The following is a 26,909-nucleotide window of genomic DNA, read 5'->3' as shown; positions in this document are numbered from 1 at the left end:
TTCCGTATTTAATCAATCCCACAATACCTTTATCTAAAGTTCTCTAACAAATTTTGTCACTAACATTTCATTTCCGATTTTCACTGCCAAACTGCTATAATTCAAACGGTCCAAAAAAAAAAAAGCAAAAACAAAGAATTGGAGATGGGTTATACAATGAAATAATTGAATTTTATCAAAATTGTAATAGTTTCTTCTTCCACTTCCAATAATAGCAACATCAACAAGTTTTAAGAATCAACTGATTATGAATTAGTTCTTTTTGCATTCAAAGCTCTAGAACAAGCAAATCAAGAAAAACTGCTGACTAATTAAAGCTTTGCTTCATTTTCAATGCGTATCGCAATTGTATAGCACTGATCTGTAACTGCTGTCTCTGATAAGTTTGGACAACAAAAGAAATCAACAGACTTTTATTGAGCTTTGAAGATGAAACCGAGTTGTTCCTCCAATTTACTATCCCCATAAATTTATCTGCGCGACAAGTTTATGACATACTACCAAAAACAAAATCTATTCTGGGAAACTTGGCACCCAAATTTGCTTGACGACGATGCCTGCAATACTCGTCCAACCATGACATTTCGATATCACTATCGTATGAACCGAACATCTTTCAATAAACTGTGTTCGCTCTTAAAACAACACCCTGCCTTTCAGCATACGGCTCACAATGATACGCTTATTGAGCAGCAAGTAGGGCGTGCTCTGTGGAGATCTTCTGGCTGTCATCTTGGACATATGATGCAGAAGAGCTTTCTTGGTTTTGGACAAGGCTTATACGCCAACTTTACCAACAGATTTCTTGAGGCAATCACGGGGATAACGAGCCAGGTCATCCATTGGCCAACAACAATTGAAGAAGTTCGGCAAGCTTCGTATGATTTCGAGTATCCAGAAGGAGAGTTTACCGAACCTGGAAAAAAGAAGATGCCAGGTTGTATTGGTATTGTGGATGGCAAGCTGATCAACATCCACAGACCAGCCAGCAACCCGGAATCGTACCGAGATCGTAAGGGAAACATTTCCCTGAACATCATGGCTGTATGTGATGCCTTCCGGAGGTTCACATACGTGTACATTGGAGAGTCAGGTAATATTAATCTTAGAAATAGTTTTTGATTATTTATTAAATGTAAACATAGGGCGATCCAACGACAAGAGGGTATTTAACCGTAGTGAATTGCTTAACTACTGTGAAAATCCCAACATATATTTTAAGAATGATACTTACATGTTGGGAGGTATGTTATTTCACTTATATTTTAATTCATTAAATTAACGTTTCATAATAGATTCAGGGTTCCAGTTGAGAAACAACTGCTTGATCCCATACAGTGCAAGAGATCTGAGCAATGTTGATAGCGAGGTTCATAGCGACAGAACAAAATACAATACTTCCCAATCTACTGTGAGAACTGGAATTGAGAGAAGCTTTGGTGCACTCACAACACGTTGGCATTTTCTCTTCAAATACGTCTACATAAAAGATCCTGAAAGACTAGTGAAGGTCATCAATGCTTGCTTTGTTCTCCATAACATATGCAAAGAGAACAATGACGACGACAACTTTGAAAACCATGTCTTCGTTTTGGGAGGTCGTCTGATCGATGTTAATGACGACATTGCTGTTGATATTGGAGAAGAGCATATTGAAAGAGATAGACTAGACACTATTGAGGAGCAAAGAAGTCAGATTGGAGGGTATCAGAAGAGGGAGAGAATTCTTGCAGATGCCAAACAATATTCTGACGAATTCAAATAATAATAAATATATGTATTTTACAAAATTTTATTCATTATCATTATTGTTATTATTTCTAGAATCAAAACGTCTCTTGAGTATATCAAATATGGAATTCATTTTAGTATCACTCGCACTAATATACCAGGTGACCTCTCTAATATCATTACTGGCATTGGCAGTCTCCCTTCCTGCCAGGTCAATACACCCAAGCAAAGCTTCATCTTATGCCCGAAAAACAGAAAAGCTCTCCTGTCTTTGCTCCACATTTCTAGCATTGATTTCCTCGGTGCAATCCATGCTCTCACCCCCTCTTTAATCAATTCTAGATCTGGTTTGGTGGTGGGGGATCTCTCGACTGTTTTTTTTCAATCATGTCGTTATAATGGCATCTTACTGCACCACCAACCGAGGTCCTAATGTCATTCATAAACTCCTCCCTTTCCTCCAACAGGTTATTTCAGCTTTCTTCTCCAGAAGGTATATCCTCCGTCAGTACCTCGGTTGGTACCTCAGTAGGTTGCTGCTGGGTTTCTGGAACAAGAGTCAATATCTGGCTTTCAGAAGAGAATGTTGCTGTAGACATTACCTGGGGGCCACCCTTCAGGATATCCCACATATCCTTGTAATCCATGAAGTTGGTGTTTGGTGCCACTCCATTCTTTCCAGTTGACAGAAATCTGTCAAATTGCTTCTGGAATTTTCCCTTCAGGCCCTTCCACTTCTTCTTAAGGGCATTGAACTGCCTTTAAACAGCATCCCATGTATTTGCCTCAATATGCATTCTTCTGTCACTGTTCTGGATGCTTCGCATTCTTGATAGCTCGAGTGCTTTATCGTAGCAGTTGATAAGCCTCTGCTCATCCAGTAAAGCCTAGTTTCTTCCTCTTGGTCTTGTCAAAGATCGGGCTACAGCAGAAACAGATGGCTCAATTTCATCTTCGTTCTGGGTTTCCACTTCATCCATATCATACTCATCATGAATATAAGATACATTGCGATCAGGAGACAGGGATTAGGGCTAGGGGTTGAGCAATTCAGCTCACTTTCATCCTTCGTAGATCATCCCAAATACTAGTAGAACTTGTAGTTCTATTGGCATTGGAGGTGTTGGTGTTTGCGTTGTAGAAGTTGATGTTACCCTTTTTTTAATTAAGTAGATAAAGAAGTGTTTTACGTCTCGGTACCTCATTTTTATTACATTAAAACCATACATTAATATGACATCTTTTTTTGTAATTTTAGTAGTGAAAAACTAAACTGCTTTTGTGCTTTTTGTGTTTTATCTAAACCGCTTTTGGAATTGAAAAGTTTGGCAGAACTTTGGCGAGGGCAAAAGTCGAACAGCGATCTTAGGGGACGGGGGGTTTTTGGCTATGGGGACGGGGGGTAACGGCACCGCACAATTTAAGGTGACTGCGAGTCCGAGGCCCGGCTATAAAGTGTCTTGAAGAACCCCCCGTCCCCATTCTTTATAAGCACACCCTTGTCCCCATCATTCATAAGCACACCTTGCTCCATCGTTATAAGCACACCCCTGTCCCCATCTTTAGATCATTCCAATTTCCCGGGAAAAATAAAAACACCCCCTTTCTTAAAGTCATTAACATTTAGTTGTAAGAATAAAAAATAATATTTTCAAATAACAAGATATGATGCCTTTTTTACGTTATGTACATTGCATACATTGCATACATTGCGTACATGAATCAATAAAAATACTTATATAACTATAGTGCTCTTTTATTAAATATGAACACCAACTTCAATACCCCTATTGAGAAGATGTACTCGCTTAAAACAACTCTCTCATTCCCCGAGAATGATTATCCTGACAAGCAGAGTGTTCTTCAAGCCATAAACGATTACGCCCTTTCTAATAACTTCACCGTTAAGATTAAGGACGGAAAATTCCCTATTCTTCACATTGCTTGTTCAAAGGCTGGTGTTTATCGTGACAAGCGCAATATAAGTGATGAGAAAAGAAAGAAGACGCCCAACTCTTCTCTTACTGGATGCCCCTATCTCTTAAGATTTTCTTATAAGAAGAAGAGCGAAAGATATCTTCCTTTGCCCGCCTATGGGGAAAACGAACATTGCCACAACCACCCTGTCACCCCTGAGAATTTGGCTTCTTCTCACCAAGGAAGAATGTCTCTTTTGACTGCTGAAGATGCCACTATTGCAAAGACAATGTTGGAGAATCACGCCAAGTCCCGTGATGTTCAGAAGGCAACAAGTGACAAGGTGACAGGAATGAGAAAGCTGAGGATCAGCGATATCAACAATCTCAAGTACAGTGCTACTCGTGGTGATGAGGAGTCTGCCCATGGCGCTACTGAGCTCATCAGAACAATGGAAGCAAAGGGATTTTCCGTTCTCTACGAGTTTAATGAGAGAAATAGACTCACTCATATATTTTTTACGAACGATATAATGATCAAGAGAGCTCGACGTTTCCCCGATGTCTTTATTGTGGATGCTACATACAAGACAAACTGCGCGAAGATGCCATTGGTTTGCGTAGAGGGTGTCAGTAACCTAGGTGGAGAAAGGTTGAAGAGCTTTCCTGTGGCCTTTGCATGGGTAGCCGATGAGACAGAGAAGAGCTATGTTTGGTTTGTAAAGTCTCTGAAAGCAATTGTTTTGGTGGGGGTTGATAAAGCCCCTATATTTGTTACAGACAAATGTAAAACATTGATGAATGTGCTCGATTCCGAGTTCCCCTTGGCCAAGAAGCTTCTGTGTGGTTGGCATATGATCAACAACATTGCCAAAATGGCAAAAAAAAACAATGAAGCCAGGAAAAGAAAAAGAGTTGTGCACACATTTAGTCAACAAAATGATCTTCGGAGATAAACGCGATGTCTATGATGAAAATCTTGAGCTTTTCAAATTGCTGTCATCTCGGAAAGATTTCCAAAGTAAAGAGCAGCTGGAAGACAATAATGATGATTCTACGAAGGTTGTAGAAAAAAGAACTCTGGAAAAGTACTTTGAAGATGAGTGGATGCCATGCAAGGAAAAGTGGGCTGGCTACCTCACTAGTCAATTAAAACATTTTGACTGTGTGACAACACAACGTGTTGAGAGTGGCCATAATGCTCTGAAAAGAAAAATCTCAGCTCTTCAGTCATTGAACTCTTCATTTGAGCAAATTTGCTCCTATCTTCTCCAGTTCGAGGGCGACTATCAGGACCTTGAGTTGAATGAGGCAACTATCACAGATGCCAGAATATACCATGAACCTCGCCTCTGTGGATTGATTCACCACGTCTCCAGAATTGGTTTGATCACCATCCGTGCTGAGCTTCTAGAAGAGGGTGTACCTGGTGAGCTTTGCAATTGCAGAGTAAAAGTGGTGTTTGGTCTTCCTTGTTGCCATGATCTGCCAAGAGATCGTATGTTGCTATTATCAGACATTCCTGAAAGATGGATTCTGTCTTCTTCTTTGGGTGAACGTTTGAAGCAACTGGAATGTGACGTTTCTCTACAGAAAATCGACGTTAAAAAGCCTGCCCTGTGGGTGAAATGTATAACAAAGCTTGAACAATTGTTTCGTCAGTGTGAAGGGAATCAACAAGTCCAGAATCTTATGGCAATGGTTGATGAACTTGTTGACAATGCTGGTGAAATAATTGACCATCCAAATGTTGTATTTCCTTTGGCAAGTGAGGTCAAAGCTCCTGGAAGACCTAAGCATGTCAAAAGGAAAACTGCTCTCCCAAAGGACTTTGTCCGTCACAAGCACAGACATCTCCTTGTGCAAAAGAACAAAGTAAGCATGCAACATACACAAACATGATTTCACAATCTAATACATATTTATTCTTTATTTCTTTAGAATGATATCAGAAGTATTTTGAAAGAAGGACTTAAAGAAGTGATGAAGGAGTTCTTAGAGGAGGAGCCTCTCAAAAAAAGTAATTTATAATTGTTTTTTTGTGAAATTACAATGTAATATCTAATGCTTACTATTTCTAGTCATAAAAGAAATAAAAAAAGAAACCCAATTCGCTGAAAAACAAGAGCATCTCGAAGAAGGTAATTTTTGATAACTTATAAATGAATCACAAAATATTTTGTATGGTTTGCTCACACATTGCATGTTTTCTCTATAGCTAAAACAACCAATTTCACTAAAAAGCAAGAGCCTCTCAAAGAAGGTAACCGATAAGATATTTTACTAAAATTAAATGCTAAATGTTACATTGTTTTTTGTTTCTTCTTAGCTGAAAAATATTCCTCTGGAATTAAAAGACCTAAACATCTCCAAGACGACTACTGGTACGATTTGCCTAGTCCAAAAAAACAAAACAAAAATGTGCATGACTTTGCTCTGCCTGCTCAAATCGACCAAGCCGCCATTTCGTTGACGTTTAACCCCAAGTCCGATGGTTGGTGTGGTTTCCGTGTATTTGCACACCTGAAAGAGGGTGGAGAGGATCAGTTTCCTTTGGTGAAGAAGAAGATGTTGGCCACGATGGCAACCCACAGTAAACTTTACAAGCACAACTTTGGCATGTATGTTGCCAAAGTGACAGAGGTCATTGCCTTTGGCTCTGAGATTGACCCTGCTCTTGGGGAAAATATCCCATCTTGCCCTTCCTCTATGTGGTTCTCTGCACCAGACTGTGCTCAGATAATAGCTGACACCTATAACAAGCCTGTTTGTGTGTACTCGGACGATCGAAGCATCTTGGCTGTAACTTTCCTTCCCCTCCATGATTGGAAGCCTCTCAAAAGAAAGCCATTGCCGATGGTCTTGCACCATGTACATGGGTGCCACTGGACAATAATTAAAGTGAAGCCTCATGTACATTGGTTCTGGCCTGAGGTAAATGCGCTGTATTTTGATGCTATCCATAGAGGGAGTATCATTGACTGCTTTTCCACAAGTTGGAATCATTGGGGTCAGTTCCCAAAGAACAAGTCTTATCTTTTACCCTCCACTACTACAACTACTACAATTACTACTACTGCCACTAACTCTCCTACAAATTCTCCCATAAATTCTTCCAATATTATTGACCTCACACATATATAACTTATCTATCATGGCTCTTTCCACTAACACTCCGGAACCACCAGGGGTCAAAAACCCCTCCACCACTGGCTCATCTCCACCATTGCCAACCTCATTCACACCAATCTCACCCTCTTTGACACCTCTTTACTCGGAAGTAACTACTCAGAACGCACTTCCACTTCTCGAAAAGCAACCTCATGTTATCTTCAGCTCTATGAATAACACGACCTCACGTACCTGGCGTGTAGGGTCCTCTAAGTTTTCAGTTTTTTTCACCGTCCCACCCAAATCCTCACCCAAGTTTGACCCTTTCTGGAGAGCTCTTCTCTCAGCCTATCCTCGCGAGGTTAACATGGGCATCACTCTTGGCTCACGCTCTTCCCCTGATACATGTGAACTCCATCTACCTACCAGTGCTGACTGCAAGCGAGTGTGCTCTCAACCTTTGGTAGTCGGCGATTTGTCTTTCCCCGTTCAACCTGCTGTTCCCATTGGCACAATTGTTTGCCATGTTTTCCTAACCAAGCTTCCTTGTGTTCCTTATCATGACCTGGCTACACAACTCGCCAAATGTATGTCTCCTTTTGGCAAAGTGTGGGAGATCGCCATTCATGAATCATATGGGTTTTTTGATGGTTCTGGCTATGTTGTCCTCGCCAATACACCTACCGACAATGTGCCATCAGATTATCTGACGTACCAAATTGCATACAACAATACGCAAAAGATTCTTGGTAAGTGGCCTTCCATGGGCTCCCACTGCACCTACTGTAAGAAAATGGGGCACGACGTTGCAAAATGCACCAAATGCCCAGCCGAAACCCAAATGTGTTTTGGATGCAACAAGACTGGTCACTTACAAGCCAATTGTCCATACATTACCGATCCTTCCAAGACATCCAAGACGTCCAACAAGTGCTCCTGCCACCCCAACCGCAATTCGAAGCTCGATCGCCCCATCATTGTGCCCAAGCCTTTGATTCCCACTGAGCTCTCACTCATCTATGGAGGATCGGAGGCCTCCAAGCACAACCCTCGTCAACCTGCTTTACGTGAGTTGTCTAAGCTGTCTCCCACAAAGACCACCTTTACTCTACTGACACCAACTGAGACGCCCACGTCCTCCGGCCCTCGTCCTCAAAGCCATTCTGTTGACACCCCCATGCGTGGCTGGGACAAAGAGATAGACGACAGAATGATACCTAATCTCATGGATAGAGATGAGGCTCAGGCTCTCTGACTCTAGTCTGCCTCTCGGCACACTCATCTCCGTTTTTCCTGGCTGGCACGTCCAACAGGCCGCAATACATCTCTCTCTCCTCCTCGCTTTACTCACCCACAAACCACAAAAGCCCTTGGCACTGAGGCCAACATTAACCAATGATTAAAATAGGCACTATGAACTGTAGGGGTCTACCCAAAGTTGGGCACCCTGAATCACGCTCCTTTTTCATACGCCATTTACGCTTGCAGGGAATCAATATTTTAGCCCTGCAAGAAACTTATGCCTCATCATCTATGCTTCAATCTACCTTTGACCAACAATTTCGGTCCTCTTCATCATTATGGTCTCCACACTGCAGTGTTGTATGCCTTTCCCCTCACATTATCTTCACTGACCCTCTATTTAGCCCATGTGGCAGGTGTATCACGACAACTATCACGCATGTGGATAATAATTTTTCGCCCTTCAGGATAGGCGTCATCTATGCGCCTGCTTCCCAAACTCCATGTTATTGTTTTCTTGCCTCTTTACTGTCCACTCCTGACCTCATCCCTCCCAATCCTTCAAACTTTATTCTATTGGGCGATTTTAACCATGCAATTCACTCACACTATGCTCTCAGACGTCGTGCTCCAGCTGACTGACTACAGTTTATAGATACCAATATGACTGACTGTATCACTTCTCATGGCCAGCACCCGCAGCCTACGTTCCACCAAGTCCTGTCTTCCACCACCATTGACTACATCCTTGTGTCCTCAGACCTTCACCCTCACACTACAGACCCACAAGTGAGCTATATTCATCAGAAATGGTCTGATCATTGTCTGGTTGCAGTCAGTCTGTCCCTCCCTTCAACCAAGTCTTCTGGTAAGGGACTTTGGCGTGCTAACCCTTGCCTAGCACAATCACTTTCGTTTCATACCAATCTCAACACTCTTCTCTCCACCCTCGTTCCTGCCCTTCGTGCTGATCTTTCTCCTCAAGCCCAATGGGATGCGATTAAGCTCGAAGTCATTCATTTTGTTAAATGTTTCTCTCGCCACCTTCGCCCCTCTCTGAACGACCTGGAAACACGCCTACAAAAATGACGGGACTGACTCATTCACCGTTTCCGCCACCAACCTGCCCAGAACTTCCAACTCCCAATTGTGGAACGATTGTTGCAGCAAGTCCAACTTGAATGGGTCGAGATTATGGCTCTCAAGGCCGGGAAACACTGGCAGGAAAAGGGTGAGACTTCTGCAGGATACCTCAAACGCACTATTGCCATTCGCCAATTCCGCAAAGCCATTGCAAGCCTCTGTCACCCTGTTACAAATGACATTTGCACCACACCTGACGCCATGACTGAGGCCGCAGCAGTCTTATATGAAGGCTTGTACACCCCTGATCCTATAGACCACTCTGCTGTGGATGAGCTGCTCTCTCATTTGCCTTCATATCTCCATTTGCCAGAACTTGCACAGAACTATATGACTCGGCCATTCGCTCTCAACACAATTTGGTCAGGCGCTGCCCACTCTCCCAGCTCTAGTAGCCCGGGCCCAGATGGTTTGCCATATGAGATTCTCTGCCTCATTCTTGCCCATCCCGTGTGTGGCGACCTCGTTTCCCAGATATATAACAATGCCTTGTCAAAGGGAATCTTTCCTCCTTCTTGGCAGTCCACTTGTGTCTGCTTGTTGCCAAAAAAAAGCGATCTCAGTTCTCTGAAGAACTGGCGTCCCATCACCTTGATTAATACCGATGCAAAAGTGTTTACCTGTCTCATGAATGCTCGTATGATTTCTGCTGTTACCACACTTATCACTCCATATCAAACTGGTTTTATTCAGGGTAGATTTATAGCTGATAATGGAATGCTGACTCGTTTGGTCATGGCACAAGCCGCGAAGGATGGATCCTCAGGGATTGGCTTGCTCTTGGACCAGGAAAAGGCTTATGACCGAGTACACCCAGAGTATTTTTGTTGAGTGCTCGCTCATTTCAACTTCCCTCCTTCCATCATTAATTCTGTCTCTTCTCTATTTTTCTCTACGCAGCTACAGATTAATGTCAATGGCTTTCTCTTGCGCCCTCTTATGCAAGCCTGTGATCTTCAACAAGGGGATCCTCTCTCACCAATTTTCTTCAACCTAGCTTTTGAGCCTTTGCTTCACCACGTGATACACGATCCTCTGTTCCTCGGTGTCCTCCCTTCTGTCCCTCCCACTCTTCCCTCTTTACCTCCTGTCAAACTGCTGGCTTATGCCGATAACCTTTTGGTGTTTCTTCTGGACACGGATCACATGTCTTGACTTCACCACCATCTCAACACATATGCTGCCACATCTAACGCTCACATAAACATGCACAAGACTCAAGTCTTCTCCCTTTCAGGATCGCCACTCCCCGACTGGAATACTTTCCTTCGTGCATACAATGTTACTGATTGGCATGATCGTACATCACCTACTTCTCTCCAATATCTTGGTTTTCCATTATTTTCCTCTATCACTCAACGAGACTCCTACGGGACCACCCTCCTGTCAAAAATTGAGACCTTTTGCAGTATTCATGGATCACGATCTCTTTCCTTTTGTGGGCAGGCAACCATCATGAACTCTCTTGTACTTTCTCAACTATGGCACGTCCTTCATGTGGTTTCGTTCCCTTCCGCCTTCCTTGACTGAGTTCGCTCCATTGTGCACAGGTTCTTCCGTGTCAACTCTTTTCCTCCCATTGCTTTTGAAACTCTCTGCTTGCCCCGACTACAGGGTGGTCTTGGTATCTTGGATCCTGGTATACAGCAATGTGCTCTCCAACTTCGCTGGCTGAAGCCCCTTATCCGTAATCCTCTACTGCCTCACGGTCTTGTTCCCCAATGGTTCTCCACTCTTCTTTGCTCCGACGTCCCTACCATTGATCCTCTTCTTCTCTTACTCTTTCTGGACTGTCATCCTTGCAACCATCGCACCCTTGACTCCCCACTGCACCTGGTTCTGAAGGCTATGGATACTCTTCCCTGAAACTCTGACAGAGTGGTGCTCAACCTTTCCAGTTGTCTCATCCTGCTGTTGTCTTCTATGATATCCAGTATGCCCTCTCACCCTCCGTATCGACCTGCTTGGCGTGATTTGCAAGTCCACCATCTATACCAAATCGAGTCCAACTTGGATATACTCACACCCATCACTCCCTCTCATCCTTTACCCCGTTCTGTCACACTTAACCGCATCCTCAACAGAATTCGCGATCATACAATGGTCTTGCATCCCATTCTCTTTCGAGCATGCATTCCTTCTTTTGTACTGGCATTCCAACAGCCAGATCTTCCTATTCGCAACGGGTCGTCCATTGACCTCCAGCCACTTCTGTCAGCCCAACTTCATGGTCAGACCTGATCCCGGCTCACCATGTGCTCTTACCGTTCTGCCTGCTCCCATCAACTGTCTGATGCTCATCCCATCCACCCTCCTCTCATCCCACAACAACTTCGCTCCTTCTGGTCTTTTGCCCTCCCTCACCGGGCTTGGAATGTCTGGTTTCGCAGGTTGCACAATAAGCTTTTGTGCCAAGCACTTCTGTACTGCATCATGCCATCCACCATCTCTTCTCCTCTCTGCACTATGTGCCAGGTGTCCATCAAGATGCAAGAACATTTTCTTCTTGCTTGCCCATTGAAATCTGCTGTGTGGACAGGCATTTGGTTGGAATTCTTCAGCACCGTCCCTCTGCCCTCTGTCCTCTCAAACGCTTTCCAATCCTTTGTCTTCCCCCCCACGCTTAACCCTGCGATCCCTGCTTCCTCCGTCTTTGGCCTAACTATCCTGGCTATTTGGGATCACCACTGGTCTTTCCACTTTAACTCTGTCCCTTTCCTTTCCTCTGTGGTGCTCCACACTGCGTGCAAGTCAATTTCTTGTCTCTGCTCTGAACTAGAGCTGGACTCTCCATAACTCCTCCATTTTTTTAAAACAAAACAAAACAAAAACAAAAATAACCATAAAATTTAAAAGCCAAAAACATCATATAATCTACAAAACCTTACAAACAAATATTTTAATTTTCTCTTTTCCTATTCAATCAGAGATGTGGTGATCCAGACACTCGGATGTTGGATTTATCACATATAAGAACATATTCATATTGGGATAGCGTAGTAGCTATCATCTTGTCAGTATAAAATATATATAAACGATTAAGTAATCAGCCCAATAATTATTACAGTTAGTACTGTAGATAATATCTTAAAGATTGTTAAGATAATTATATCATACTGCCGGGTAAACTGTGTCAGATCGATATGGAGCTAATTTAGTAGGAAGTCCTAAAGCTCTAGTATAAAAGAGAAAAGAATAGCTAAGAGCTAAAGAAGTACAATTTATGACTTGATGTCATAATTGTAACACCAACACTAGTTAAGCAGTAAATACACTCTAATAACCAAATATAATAAAGGAAGAAAGCCTTAAGAAACTAAGACGTAATGACAAGAGCAGATTGTGTTTTCTTATAAAAAGGGACACTTTTTATTTATGAATAAAAAAAACTTATATACAGTCTCAAAGTATTTCTATACGTCTCTATTATCAAATATTTTATTTTTCTATTGTTTCGTACCTGAAATACCACAAGAGACCTTTAATAAAATCCTGAGCTTTTTCTTCCTGGCTTCATACAAAAAAAAATAACTTATCTATCTTTCTATCTTTTAATATACTTTACTCCTATTTTTTCTTTAATTTTTTAACAAACACAATTGCACCCAGTCTGTCTTTAATTTTAATGTTACATGTAAAACCCAGATACAAATATTATTGGTATCCAACTAATTGGAAGACTATATAATTGGCTTTTATTTTTTGGAGTACAAAGTCTGTGCTTTTATAAGCAATCTGATTAAGATCTTCATCCAATCACAGACGTGAATTTTACCATAAAAGATATAAAACAGAAACGATGCATAGCTTTTGATAGATTTCTGTCTTAATTCGAACGCTAAAGCTTGGATATTTTGCTGTATTGCTGAAAAAATATGTACATCTCTATATCCAAAATTTGAAGTTAATTTATTATGTTTTGGTTGAATAAACAAGCAAAATATACACTTTTTTTCACGTTTTTAACCATTCGTGTGGTGATCCAGACACTTGGTTGTTGGATTTATTACATCTAAGAACATATTCCTATTATTATAGTAAAACAGCTATCATTACAAGAACAAATGAATAATTTATTTATTTTACTTATGGTAAATCAATAAGACCAATAATTAATTACAGTAAGTACTGTAATTATGACAGCTCAGTAAGCACTGAGTTAATATGAGGACACTGCAATTAGATTAAATTATAAACATAGTAGTACCAGCTCTCTAATATCTAAATGAACTCAGACTTAAGAAATTAAGATGTGACTGACAAAGCAGATCGTGTTTTGATATAAAAAGGACAACTTTATATTCTTTAATAAAGACAACCTATATACAGTCTCAAAGTATTCTTATATACGTCTCAATCTTTTTTACTGTTGATTTTCTTCTATAAAACTTCACACCACATACAGAGAACTTGTATGCACCATTTGCCCAAAGCCAAAGACATACGAGACGTTGAATAGCCTCAGAAGACATTTTAATAAATGTCATCCAAAGGAAACCAAGGAATATGAAAGAATTCTTTTGAGAAAAAAGTTAGTAATCTTTCATATTATAGAAACCCTAAAAAAATGCAGCCAGTTTTGAACTTACTCTAATATTAGCAGTGTAAACTTGGGAGAACTGTCTTCATCTGCAGCCATCACCCCAGAAACTGATAACATGTCTATGCAAATGGAGTTCATCTTAGAGTCACCTCAGGATTTCTATAGCGAGTGTACTTCTGATGATAGTGAAGATGATATACCAAAGTGAGCTTTCTTAGTTAATACTGTAAAATACAAATGCTTACCACTTATTTAATTGTTTATAGTGACCAACCTTGTGATGACTTACTTGGCCAGTACTTTTGTGATGATGAAGAAGTCATGTCAAGTGATGGGGAAAGTGCAGACTTTAATGTTGAAAGTGATGTCCTGGTCCTTGATGCTGAAATGGAAGCAGTTTTTATGGGTGCTAACCCTATAGCTGCGATCATGAATGTCTATTCGGATGGAGATAGCAACACACAAACAGTCTACCATCAAGAGAACAATGCTGAGGGTTTTTCTGGATATATCAGTCCTTTCAAATCCAAGGCAGCGTTTATCTTACATGCCTTGTTCCATGGCAATAAAGATCTTTCTTCTGAAAGATCTATCAAGAAAATCATGTTTGTGATGAAGAAGTTGTTGGAGGCTCGTGAGGAAGCTGGGGAGAAATTGGATTTTCCGAAGCCTGATGCAGTGATAAACTATCACTTGCGAAAGAAGAATGAGATCCTGGTATTTCTGACAACAACATGCACTGCCGTAAATCAAAAAGGCCAACGCCATGAATTTTTGATAAACAAACTGTCTGAGTATCTCAGGCATACTCTGGCATGTCCAGGAAAAACGGCACAGATGTCATCACTTTCTGATTTCACTGAAAATCAATGGTTGAATCTCAACCAAGGCACCAAGTGGAAGGAAAATCCCATGTTCCAAATCCCAATGATTACATCTGAAGGTTTGGATTATTGGGTAGGTAGTGTTGTTGAAGTACAAGGGTGGTCAAATTGGTTCCTCTTGGAGAAGTTTTATACAAAAAACAGATCTACATATGCCGATGCCTTCCAAGTGTATGGTGGCCATGATACTATGCTAAGTCATTGTGACGATGCTTACTTCTGGTCGTGTGGTGGATCCACAAATTTTGCTGTCTCCCTCCTTAAGTATACTATTGAAGTCGATAAGATTTTGTCTATTATTCAGAAAGACAGCAATCTTTTTCTCAGATGTGGTTTATCTGTTTCTTCCTGCCCTTCTGAGATTGTTTATGACACTCTTGTTGGTATTCAGTCTCAATTGTGGCTCAACACGTCCTTTGTTGAAAGATTCAAGATAAGACTTCCCAGAGGCGGGTTAATGAAAGTGGTTATTTGCCCACTGAATTTGTATTCTGATGACACTTCCGGAAACTCTTCAAAGCAATACAACAAGTACAACAGCTATCTTATGTATTTTGCTGCGATGCCTCTTGAGGTGAGAAATAATTGAGAGAATGCGATATTTATTTCCACCTCGAATCATGTGCTGAATGCTGTCGAGATGCTGCTCCCAATTGTTGATGATTTTGTGGAATTGGAGAAAGGAATTGTGATGTACTCCAAAGATCATAGTGAAGATGTTCTGGGTGTTGCTTCTCTGTTATTGTTCATGGGTGATAATCCTTGGCAATCGCAACTTGCTATGCACAGTGGAACATCAGGAAAGCATTTCTGCAGGAAATGCCATTTAGAAGCACCCCAAAGCACTCAAAAAGACAGCACGCCAGAGATACCTTATCTTCCAGTCGACCATAATGGCGCTGAAAAAAGAACAAAGGAATTCTTAAATGCTTTCGCCACTGCCAATACAGATTCAGAATTGTATAAGCATGGGTGTAACCTAAACTATAGCAAGAATGGCAGCAAAGAATTTCTCAGACTTGAAGCATTTGATGCAACAAAAGACGTGCCCATTGAAATTCTTCACACCATCCCACTTGGCTAATCACAGTATCTGGTCACTTACCTTCTTAAGTTCTCGAAAATGTCAACAGCAGAAATGGCAAGACTTGAGTCAGCTCTGAGTTCTTACAGAGTCTGCAAGAGTTATAGCAGAGGATTCAGAAACCAGCTTTGTCATAATGGTTTGTTTGTTGGGTGCGACTACAAACAGCTGATGCAAGTTCTCCCAAACGTTATGACAGTGCTTTTTTCTGGAAATAGCAAATTCGAACTTCTTACTAAGACTCTCTATGTAGTTGCTAAATTGTTATCTTTGTTGTACATGTATGGAATAAGCGAAGGCTTTGATTATTACATTGTCCTGATAAAACATGCTGTAAATGAAGTGACAAACCTGCTCCTTGCATTGGACATACATATTAAAAAGAGCAAGCACTCCAAGCAGGATCTCACCTTTAAGCCCAAAGTTCACCTCCTCCATCACATAGCTGAAGACATTGTTTGTTTCGGATCAGTTCTCCAATACGAGACAGAGAACAGCAAACAATTTAATAAGTTCATCTGCAAGCATCTTTTCCAAACTAACAGATAATCAACTTCTCGAGATGTTGCTCTCAGATTTGGAAAGCAATTCATTTGCCATTATTTGTGTAATGGCGGATATTACAATGTGATGAGGGACGTGAATGGAACAAGTCAGCAAGTGAGATGCACTGCTGGAAAATACATACAGGAACTATCTGCATCTCCTGAATTCAGAAGGCACTTCTTTGGGTCACAGCCTAATAGTGACAATTCTGGTTTGCTGACTCCCACTTTGTGCAATACACTTGCAGGTGTTTTTCAAGCAAATGGTCAAATCTTTCTTGGTCAGGTCAAAGCAATTTCCACGCGAGACATTATGAATAATTTTGTTAAAAAATACTACATGCAAAAGTATCAAATGATACCTAGCAATAGTATTGAATGCATATACACTCCTCCTGTAATAACTGCTAATGTGCATAACATTGTTGTTGTTTCTTTTGGTCATCTCCTGGAGATTCGTGAAGAAGAAGTTGAAGTTGTCCAAGCTATAGACATTCACTTGCAGCATGGCAACAATAGCAGAGAAAAACTGCTTAACGTTGAGAAGTTTGGTGTGTTTTGGTGGATGTTAATGAACATTGCTAAAATTGCATACTAAACAAAATGACTTAACAAAAAAAAATGAATTTTTTCCCAATGGGTTTTGACCAATAAAATCTTTTCTTTTTCAGACCTCTTCATTTCTCCCCCCATTTTAAAATTCTGTATTATCTGAAATTAAAATAATTTTCTGAAAAAATACAGCCATTCCTTTTTTGTTATAATTCTAGTCATTTCATGCAGCTACTTCTGAATTTAAACATTTTAAGCTAAAGATTCACTCTCTAAGCCAATAAAATCATTCGGCACCCTTGAAATTACCATAAATGAAAAAAAATCAGTGGGTGTGTTTACATTTTTAGTAAATGTAGATTGCAATTGATGACTATTAAAAGTCAGAGGTAAAAGAGAAGAAAACATAACTTTTTGCTGAGAGAATAAAATATGTTAAGACAATTTGAAAAAAAATATATTACAAAAAAAAACAAATTATAGGTCTGCAAGAGAACCAAGTAACAATTTTGGGCTGCAGTTAAGCTCTGGCCACACTATGTATGTTGTTGTTGTTGTTGTTGTTATTGTATTTATAGTCGTGTCCGACTTCACCAAACCAACCAATTCTTTGACATCTGCCAGATGAACTACCTTTGGCTTCATTTGCCCATGATTAACAACTGGTATACCATTTACCAAATGGACTGCCGCAATCTCTACAAGAGCAAGCAGCCACCTCTTGTTGTTGAGCTTGTGCTCAAAGAAGACAACAACTTTCCCAAAGAAATTCTTGTAAACCGGAGAGTATGCAGAATGTATATTGTGGTTTTCATCAATCTGAATCTGTAATCTGATGTTATGTGCCTCCCTTACACAATTTTGGTGGAGTGCAGAGTCAATCACACAACCATTGACAAATGCCTTGCGGCTAGTTTGTATAGCTGCTTCAATCATACTACACTCTTCCCCCTTTGATTTGTAGAAGTCTTCAAGAAGTTTTGAAAGACAAGAAATGCCTTCAAAACTATCTCGGATTGTTCTATTCCTCAAAGGCCCCCAGAACTCAATATCAGACCCAGCACCAACATGCTTACCCTCATCTGCCAATGGCCAACCAGCAGTGGAATCTTCATATTGTAAGTGTCGTGCTGTTCTTGCTTCTGTAATCATAACAGTAGCTCTGGCCTCTGCTTGTCGTATTTGTGCTAAGCCAAGCATGATATTGCCAGTGTTAACATTTATAGCAGAATTACTCTTGATAGCCCTTGAGTATTCACCAATTGCCCGTTCCATGGATCTGGCGCTATATGCACGAGGTGGGCCGTATGCGTCAATCATGAGAGGATAGTGCTGAAGAAGATGCTGGTTTATAGTGAAAATATTGATTTTGATTTTTCCACTTGTAAGCAGCGATTCCAGATACATGTTCCATATTTCAAGTTTACTGAAGAAAAATAGTTAGAATAAATAATAGAATAACACATAGCTTTTACTAAAATATACCTTTTGATAGAGGTTTGTTCCTCTGCTGATAACTCTCAGCTCATGAGTAGGTTACATGCTTGAACCAAGCCAAGTAACGCATTCTGGGCAGTTGCATCTCCAATACACTCTGCCACCAGCATAGGGACGACAAACAGAAGAAAGTCTGCCCAATTGATGGCCTTGAACAACCCAGGGTTCTTGTATACATCCCTCCAATTACCATGGAAGGATGTAGAGATGATATTTCTTGTTTTGTACATTGCTGTACCGATCTCCTTCCAAACACCAGAAGAAAGAGCAAAACAATGATCTGTTCCATAGATACCAGAAACCAAACCCCAGACCTGCTTGCTTATTCCATGGCAAAGTCCATGCATCTCATCAAGGGCAAAAAACAATGATCCAGAGAATACCTTCAATGTTGCCAAGGGGGATTGTCCGTTTAATCCTTTGCGGCTGGATGCACTGGCCTGGGAAAAATTCTGGAAACTTTCCAGCATATAGATATTGATGCTGGGCAAAGTTCTGAAGTATTGTCCATGCTTGGGACATTGGCCGACAACATGACAGATCTGGCAACTGTCTTTGCTTATATGTCCAGAATGACATGCCAACTTTGCTAAGGTGGGAATGTCACCAGTGACCATTAAGACATGTACCTTGGCACGAATGGTCTCATTTGGTGTCTTGACGACCATCCCTTTGCTCTCCAACATCAGGAGCTCTTTCATCATTGGTTCCATGAACGACCAGAAATTGGCAGGTGTGCCTGGACCTGGGATCATTGCGATCTGGAGCATTCTGCTTCTCTCATACCGGACCATGGGATTCAGGTTAAGAATGGTGGCATGGAGGATCGTTACAGAACCAGAAATATTGTGTGGTGTGAATCCATCAACAGACAACGAAATTGCAATGTCATCTTTTTTGGAAAACAGATGTTTCACTTGCTGGTAAACCTGGCCACCAAACACATCGGTTTTACTTTCATCTGAACTTGACTTATGATTATGGCAGTAATGCATATCTGCTCTTGTATTCTCATTGGCTAATGCAATAGCCAGTTGTCTTGCCAATGGAAGCTGTATCATCATGGCAGCAGCAACCAGATCACCACCCTCAGTTTCTCCACGTCTTGTTTTGTACTGGCTTTGTCCACAGTTGGAGCACTCAGTCTGGGATGGACTGGTAAAGAGCATACATCCCCTCTGACAGATATCATGGACTATCTCTTCAACATCAGAGAATCGCTTCAAAAGCTTTTTGCCAAGATGAGGAGTACATGCTCTGTATGTAATACATGTCGACGTTTCCAAAATGCTGTTGAAATGCTTGACTATCATTTCATAGGCATTGCGGGAGATACTAAAATCCTTAATGATATTGAGAAACTCAAGGTTCTTTGTGGCATCTTTGTCAAGGGTAGGTGCAGGCTGACTGAAGTCAAAAACCAAAGGAGATGTTTCGTTTTCAATGATATCCATGTTGTTGCCAAGTTCCGCATCATACTTTAACAAGGTAGATAATAATTAGCATTATATAATAAGACATGTATATATATATATATATATATATATATATATATATATCTTACCATAGACTTATCATTATCATCATTACTAAAGATATTCATAATTGGATCATCGTTATCTTTGCTGTTGAGTGTATCCATGATCTGATCTTTGATTGCATCAGCATGTTCTCTGCTTGTTTATGAAAATAACAATATAATTAATTACACTTTCTAATAGTATGTATGTGATTTGTAGATTTACTCGATAGTGTCATTCGAGACAGTGTTCAAAACAACACTGACTTGTCCAGGAACAAGCGTGGTCTGTGAAGTCTGGATATCATTATGTCTTCTATGACGGTTCTTAAAACATTGAGCTCTACAACTCTTGACTTTTTTTAAATTGGTGTGGCGCTTTTTGCATTGATTGTATTGGTAACTATCAAAGATTGAATTTGAAGACATTTTTTAGGTTGGAAATAAACACAAGAATAAAGGTATGAATATTGATAATTTCTTTTAAATACAGTACCAAAAAGAAATGTTTTGCCCATTTTAACATTCGCCATGAATGGTAAAGAAGATATCACAACTTCAAATCCCTTTCTAAAGATGTACAATACGTATTGAAATATAATACTTGAAACAATAAAAGTAAAAGACATATATATTAATAATATAAAAAAAAAGATACAGTTTTAATAGCGGATTTGCTTAAATTTCTTTTTCTTAAGTAAGGCCAATCGATTTGGCATATTCAAGCAGCATCTTCTACAAGTTTTTGCTGATATTTTGTTCCACTCTTCCAACAAAGTAGCCTTCAGCTCATGCAGAGAATTTGGTCTGAGGTGTCTTGCTCTGATTCTGTGATCAATGATTCCCCATATATTCTCAATGGGGCTAAGGTCAGAGCTGTTGGGTGGCCATTGCAAAACATTAATACCATGTTCTTTCTTGAACTTTCCTGCAACTTTTGATTTATGCGCCTTGGCATTATCTTTCTGGAACTTGTAGCTACCGCTGCTAGATACAGGAAGAGCATGCAAGAATGGAAGAAAATGATCTCAAAGAACTTCTATATATCTTGGACCATCCATGTTTTCATCTACAAAAACAAGTAGACTAAGTCCTCCTGACCAGATACACCCCCAGACCATAACCGATCCACCATTTTCTTGCACCTTTGGGACAAAGTGATCCGTATCAAACCTCTCACCAGTTTTGCGCCAGAGTTTTCTCCTTGAATTTTTCTTATACAGCACAAATGATGACTCGTCACTCCAGATAACTGTTTCCCACTGTTTATTCCAGTCTTTCACGGTTTTGTACCAAGCTCAGCATTTGGCAATGTGTGTCTTGGTAAGAAAAGGCTTTGACACAGGTTTACGGCAAAAATAGTCCATGCTGTGCAAAGCTTTACACATGGTAACCTTGCTGACATTCTTTCCCGTGTCAGCACTAGCACCATCAACAAGATCATCCAACATTGACCATCTGTCTTTTTTGAGATTTGAGACAATACGTCTTTTGTCTCTAGGTGTGAGGATCTGTGGTCTTCCAGAAGACTTTCTATTATCGGCAGTTCCTCTTTCTTTATATCTCTTTAAAAAATATTGAACTGTTGATTTGGGTACATTCAGCTTGGCGAAATGCTGGCAACATTATTTCTATCAAGTTGAAGACCAAGGATCTTTCCTTTCGTCAAATCTGAAAGCACATTATAGGGCCCACAAGAGTTATTCTTTTGTTCGTTTGGCATTATGATAGATTTGTTAATTAGTTTTTTAAGACGTTGAAAAATATAAAATATAGGTTATAAAGCAAAGGTGCAAATAGCGCGCCAGGGTGTGAAATATTTCTTTCTCAGACTGTAATATGCCTTTATACTTAATAGCGCTGAGATTTGTATAGACTTAATGATTACAAGTAGGCAATGACATAGATGATACAAATATAAACTCAGGAACAGAAGCTAAAACATTGCATAATAGCTGTTATTAGAACTACAGTAGTCCAATAATAATATTGGCTGGACCAATAGGTTAAACTCATTTATATGAAACTAATAATAGACAATAGAAAAATTTTTTGGCCTTTATATTTCTTTCACAAAAATCCTTTTTCTCAGGTAAACCAAACTCTCAATATGAATAACACAGATAACAGTTCCATCTCTTTGCTACACGTCATGTACAATGAGATACTATTTTTGAAGGCAGGTCAAGAAAAGACCAAACTTGAAATGAAGGCACAGATCAAAGAGTTGAAGCTTGAAATGAAGACGAGCATCAAAGATTTGAATTTAGAGATTACTGCTCTTCAGAGCCAACTGGATAATAGAAACATTTCTAACCAACACACTTCGTCTTCTGTCTCTGTCATTGTAAGACAAAAAATAAAACGAGTTGAATATATATTAATATGTTATTTAATAGTCTAGTGCTAATACCATCCACAAACTGGTGAGCGTATTCTGTGAAATAACTTTAAAGCATATCTTCAAGATGATAAGTGAAGACCTTGGCATTGAAGTAACAAGTAACGAAAAGGCCACACTCAATATGTGTACAAAGCTTATATGTGATGATATGGCTGCCTATCCTTTGGTGATTGCTCTTGGTCCTAATCCTAGCTGGGGGTCTATACCCGTAGCACTTAAGAAAGAAATGTGTGCCAGGCACGCAAATATAATGAAGGATTCTGGTATAGACATCACTAGATGTCTCGGAAACTGGGCATCAACTGCAAGAGTTGCACATCTCTGGAGGGATCGCCATAAAAGATTACAGTCTTGTAAGTAATCCAGTGTAGTGGAATTGAATAGGATATTTTACTATAAAAACCTAGAATATTAAATAGTTTATAGCCAATAAAATATATCTGTTGTGAGGAGAAAATAAAGCAAAATATAATATAGATGAAAGAATTCGTGAGAACTTGTGTAGGTTGTTTATTTCAAAAGAAAAGTAAAGAATGATAAAATTCGATTGTCTTTCTACACAGAACTATCTACTGATATTTATATATTTTTCTAATTTGTAATTCAGTATGTGCTTAAGTAATCTTTATCACAATGAGTCATCTTCCAGGAGTATTGTTCTTCTGGAAAGATCTGGAAAGACCAATTGATATGATACTTCTCCAGTCAGATCAGTCCAAGAGTTTTGGTAAAGAAGAGCATTTATGCTATTGGTAATATTTTAGTATTCCGACCCAGATACTTGGGTAATGTTTCATAATATTAGATAGTTGTAGTTGTAGTCTCTCAATTAAGTATTTGTATAATAAAAGAAATATGTAGATGAAATATAATGATGCCATATATATAATGTATATGTATTTGTATATCCCATGTCATAGTGATAATAATAAATAATCAATTATGTGTATGATGATCTGTGTATTAGATAATATCATAAAGGGAGATCCGTTTGACTGGAATAGCTGAGGATATTATTTTATCCTTCAGTCTTACTCTCAGATTCAGCAGTAATCAATACTCATTCACAACAATGCCATAAAAGCTCAAAAGCGCAAAGTTCTTTTGACTCTCAACAATTTCTCTGGTCATATAGTTGATTATACACCTACAAATGTTGAGCTTCTTTTTTTGTCACCAAACACCACTTCCCACCTTCAGCCATTGGATGGTGGTATTATTCGGGCATTCAAGGCTTATTTCAAGCGTAAGAAGTATGGCAAGACATATCAATACATTGGCATGATTCAAAATGGCGATCAAGATAAAATCAGGCCAATTGATAAAATCTTTGAAATTGTTCATGTTGTAAATGAGTATTTACTACTGCTGTAATTGAGAATAAGTCTGAAGGAAATAATATAAGGCCTCAGCTATTCCAGTCAAAGGTGTCTACCGATTACTTATTATTTAACACACAGGTTTAGCATGCATGATAGTGATTATATTTCATATGATGATATCACCATAATATGGGATACATCAGTGGATTATTATAAGCATAATTATAACTCATAAACACATTTACTTTCGATGTTAATACTTCATTGGGATTACACACATTTATATAATTAATCATACATTAATTATCCCAAGATCATGTTGCTCTGATTAAGGCTCAAATAGGATCGATTACCTGACCCCAGTCATATAATTTTCCCAATCCAAAACAATATAAATAGCAGTAGTAGTTCAGTGTAGGAACCTGATCAAACTTTGATACAAAATCTTTCTCAATAAACAAAACCTACACAAGTTCTCACAAATCTTTGTTCTTAATTTCAAATCTTCAATTCTTCCTCTTAAAAACTTCTTCAACTTCAACCACCACAACAAATGTCACTACGGCGGAGAAAATGGTAACATGTTACCACTTTGGTAACATAACTGCCATTTTTTACTTAATAAAAAATGGCAGTTATGACTCTGTATAAGGCCAAAACAGGCACTGTTACCATTTTTTACTATGTAAAAAATGGCAGTTATTTATTATGTAAAAAGCCAAAACAAGCACTGTTACCATTTTTTTCATAATAAAAAATAGCAGTTATTTATTATGTAAAAAGCCAAAACAGGCACTGTTACCATTTTTCAAAAAAAAAATCAAGCGTCCTTCCTTTCCTCTATTACATTCTTTCTTTTGTTCTATTGCTTTCAATTCTAGCACAACCTCTTGTTTTTCCTTTGCAGCTTTAACAGAATGGTCTGTTTTTTATTATACAATATTGAATCGGGTTTAATTGAATTGAATCTTTATTTCAATGCATGTTTTATTAAATGAAAATGATAATAATAATAGTAATAATGAAAAAACAATTCCATCGGCCACTCGCAATAAAAAATGGTTCTGTTTAGCTACTGCAAAACGTATGCAGTAAAACACTACTATTCAAATTGTATTTCATATACTTTGGGTATTCTAATATATCTTAGATAGCACTTATTATTTTTTACTGATTTCTACAAATATACTAATATTAGAGAAAAAACTTAAAATAAATAAATAGATATAATATTATTATAAATAAATAGATATAATATTATTATAATGCTTACCTTTATATAATATGCTTACTTGTTCAGTAAAATAAGCATTTACTCTAAGAATATATATATATATTAAAGAATGTATTAATATTTAAGATCTATATATAAGAAAAGCAATAAAACATAAGCACTATAGAAAGTCGTTATCATAGAAGAAGAAAAACTTGAGCAAAGATTCAAGTCATGTAACATGAAGCTAATTCGAATCTGATTCATACAACTGAAATGAGCATCTTGTTAGAAAGCTTAACGTGTTTATTCTACTCAATATACTTACATATAATAGAATGACTCCCAAGTATAATATATCAGTACAAAAATATTACTATTAATTTTTTTCCCAAAAAAAAGGCTATATACTATTTCCTTTTATATTTGAATGTAGCGGAATTGTAGATGCTGTACATTAGCTTCAAATTCTTGTAATCACAACATTATCAATCATATGAAAGAGGTCAATAAATTTTTTATATGAAAGAAAAAAGGAATAAAAAACATAAAAAGAAAAATGACGAGATAAGAAAAAAAATGCACTAAAGACAGACTAAAAAAATCAAACTCGGCCAATCACAGCAGCCAAACTACAATCTTCGGCTTCTCTTGCGAGCAGGCTCAACACTTGCTGTGGGTGGAGGAGACCTACATAAAAGAGTAAGAAGTTTATATTAGTTTTGTATTAACAGTGCATGAGAAAAAGCAACAATGGTAACTTACAGCACATCTGCCATTATGGGCGACTCAACATCACCAGTTTCTGACATATCAGGAGAAGAAAGCGAAGAATCACTTATGTCTCACTGTGTCTATAGCATAATAAAAGGAAACGATGTTAATTAAAGTTTACAATATATAGATTTGTTAATTGATAAACTTACTTTGTTCTTCTCTGCCATTCTTCTCTTGTGCGTCTGGTTGTCGCTCTTGAAGCTTTCCCGAAGAAGGCTTCTTGCACACCACATTCTTTTACATTGGTAGATGTGCAATCCACCATTCTTCGCCAACCTCTCCAAATGCATCATGTAGTATTCCCTGTTTTTCTCTGGGATATTCTTCCATTCTTTTGAGGCCGCAGGATAGTCTTTGTCAATGATATCATGCTTTACCGTACGGCCTAATGTTTTGAGATGCAGTCTTTTTACTGTCAAATCATGGTCTGAAAGAGGGACTAATGGGGGCAAAGGCTGCCCTTGTGGAACTTCTTTGCAGCGCGCCTTCCAGTCCTGCTCGTGAAGAATCTGAAGCAACAGATTGTATTTTTGCGCTTCGTTTTTTCCTTTGAACTCACCACCAGTATTGATTACTCGCTTACCGAGCTGATCAGGGTACTCTGTGAGCTGGGCTCTTTTCACAGACTCGGCAATGCGCTCAAGAGCTACAAAAAATGTATGACAATATTAATAAAGTAAATAAACATCTAAGCACAGAATATATATGACTTACAACTCTGCTCAATAATGCTTTGTTGCATTGTAGTTAGATCTTCCGCACTGACTGCTGGCGCAAATTGATTGCTGAATTGCCTTTGAAGCTCGCGCAATGCTTGCTTGATTTCAGCAAGATCAACCTCAATCTTTTGAATTGAGTTGAGGAGAGTTGTGTTAATATCGGACATGTTTAAGTTTTTTTTTAGCTATAAGCAGTGAGTTGAAAAGAAAAGGTGATAGTTTAGACAAGTAGAATAAGAGCGATTTGAGTTTGAGAAAGGCAACGATTTATTACAAGCAATTGATAGCTATTTATATGAAAAAGATACAGACAGATGTACAAACAAAACATATAAAAGAAGGGATGCTTATGCACTTGTATGCACCTGTCTGCACCTGTCTGCAGTAGCTCATGTGAACATGATACAGTCTTTCCGTGTCGACACAACAAAACTGTAAGAAATATAAAGATAAAATGAATTAGACTTTAAATCAATATTATATGTATAAATGTTCATACTTTGCACCGTCTACATATTAAACGTTTTAAAGTATATGATATAATAATATAACTCTATACATATTGCAGATATAGCATGAAATTTGGTTAAAGTTCTCGATGACAAAACCCTGTACCAGTTAAAATTATAACTTTAAATATACTCTACAGTAGCTATATAACATCTGGACATCATATAGTTAATTAGCCCCTTTTTATCAACATTAAA

At 38.8% G+C, this 26,909-nt stretch overlaps 8 protein-coding genes across 8 annotated transcripts; 4 read left to right on the top strand and 4 right to left on the bottom strand.

The window, feature by feature from the left end:
• Positions 1-2,204: 2,204 nt before the first annotated feature.
• PHYBLDRAFT_140115 (hypothetical protein) lies at positions 2,205-2,960 on the bottom strand (the record flags this gene model as incomplete). Its single annotated transcript, XM_018430332.1, has 4 exons — positions 2,205-2,486; positions 2,658-2,717; positions 2,791-2,886; positions 2,946-2,960. The coding sequence occupies 4 exons, from the start codon at positions 2,958-2,960 to the stop codon at positions 2,205-2,207; spliced, it is 453 nt and encodes a 150-aa protein (XP_018298140.1).
• Positions 2,961-5,339: 2,379 nt separating this feature from the next.
• Positions 5,340-8,013, top strand: PHYBLDRAFT_163146 (CCHC-type zinc finger transcription factor; the record flags this gene model as incomplete). Its single annotated transcript, XM_018434741.1, has 6 exons — positions 5,340-5,522; positions 5,589-5,667; positions 5,729-5,788; positions 5,866-5,910; positions 5,977-6,657; positions 6,836-8,013. 6 exons carry the CDS (start codon positions 5,340-5,342, stop codon positions 8,011-8,013), a joined length of 2,226 nt encoding a protein of 741 aa, XP_018298139.1.
• Positions 8,014-8,663: 650 nt separating this feature from the next.
• PHYBLDRAFT_163145 (hypothetical protein) lies at positions 8,664-11,939 on the top strand (the record flags this gene model as incomplete). Its single annotated transcript, XM_018434740.1, has 4 exons — positions 8,664-9,023; positions 10,758-10,867; positions 11,078-11,373; positions 11,560-11,939. The coding sequence occupies 4 exons, from the start codon at positions 8,664-8,666 to the stop codon at positions 11,937-11,939; spliced, it is 1,146 nt and encodes a 381-aa protein (XP_018298138.1).
• Positions 11,940-12,066: 127 nt separating this feature from the next.
• On the bottom strand, positions 12,067-13,615 carry PHYBLDRAFT_59143 (hypothetical protein; the record flags this gene model as incomplete). The annotated part of the gene is made up of 6 exons (XM_018440443.1): positions 12,067-12,153; positions 12,261-12,318; positions 12,604-12,654; positions 12,919-13,008; positions 13,111-13,169; positions 13,511-13,615. 6 exons carry the CDS (start codon positions 13,613-13,615, stop codon positions 12,067-12,069), a joined length of 450 nt encoding a protein of 149 aa, XP_018298137.1.
• A 186-nt stretch (positions 13,616-13,801) lies between these two features.
• PHYBLDRAFT_163143 (hypothetical protein) lies at positions 13,802-16,797 on the top strand (the record flags this gene model as incomplete). Its single annotated transcript, XM_018434739.1, has 5 exons — positions 13,802-13,890; positions 13,953-15,144; positions 15,211-15,615; positions 15,661-16,166; positions 16,230-16,797. 5 exons carry the CDS (start codon positions 13,802-13,804, stop codon positions 16,795-16,797), a joined length of 2,760 nt encoding a protein of 919 aa, XP_018298136.1.
• A 206-nt stretch (positions 16,798-17,003) lies between these two features.
• On the bottom strand, positions 17,004-20,196 carry PHYBLDRAFT_163142 (hypothetical protein; the record flags this gene model as incomplete). The annotated part of the gene is made up of 6 exons (XM_018434738.1): positions 17,004-17,168; positions 17,346-18,177; positions 18,315-18,743; positions 19,365-19,726; positions 19,813-19,924; positions 19,994-20,196. 6 exons carry the CDS (start codon positions 20,194-20,196, stop codon positions 17,004-17,006), a joined length of 2,103 nt encoding a protein of 700 aa, XP_018298135.1.
• A 1,681-nt stretch (positions 20,197-21,877) lies between these two features.
• On the top strand, positions 21,878-23,545 carry PHYBLDRAFT_59137 (hypothetical protein; the record flags this gene model as incomplete). Its single annotated transcript, XM_018440442.1, has 4 exons — positions 21,878-22,114; positions 22,167-22,524; positions 22,791-22,898; positions 23,256-23,545. 4 exons carry the CDS (start codon positions 21,878-21,880, stop codon positions 23,543-23,545), a joined length of 993 nt encoding a protein of 330 aa, XP_018298134.1.
• Positions 23,546-24,257: 712 nt separating this feature from the next.
• Positions 24,258-26,369, bottom strand: PHYBLDRAFT_59136 (hypothetical protein; the record flags this gene model as incomplete). Its single annotated transcript, XM_018440441.1, has 2 exons — positions 24,258-24,415; positions 26,198-26,369. The coding sequence occupies 2 exons, from the start codon at positions 26,367-26,369 to the stop codon at positions 24,258-24,260; spliced, it is 330 nt and encodes a 109-aa protein (XP_018298133.1).
• Between the last annotated feature and the right edge of the window lie 540 nt (positions 26,370-26,909).

Source organism: Phycomyces blakesleeanus (assembly GCF_001638985.1).
Source record: "Phycomyces blakesleeanus NRRL 1555(-) unplaced genomic scaffold PHYBLscaffold_2, whole genome shotgun sequence".
Lineage (NCBI taxonomy): Eukaryota > Fungi > Mucoromycota > Mucoromycetes > Mucorales > Phycomycetaceae > Phycomyces > Phycomyces blakesleeanus.
This window is presented reverse-complemented; position numbering and strand designations above follow the sequence as displayed.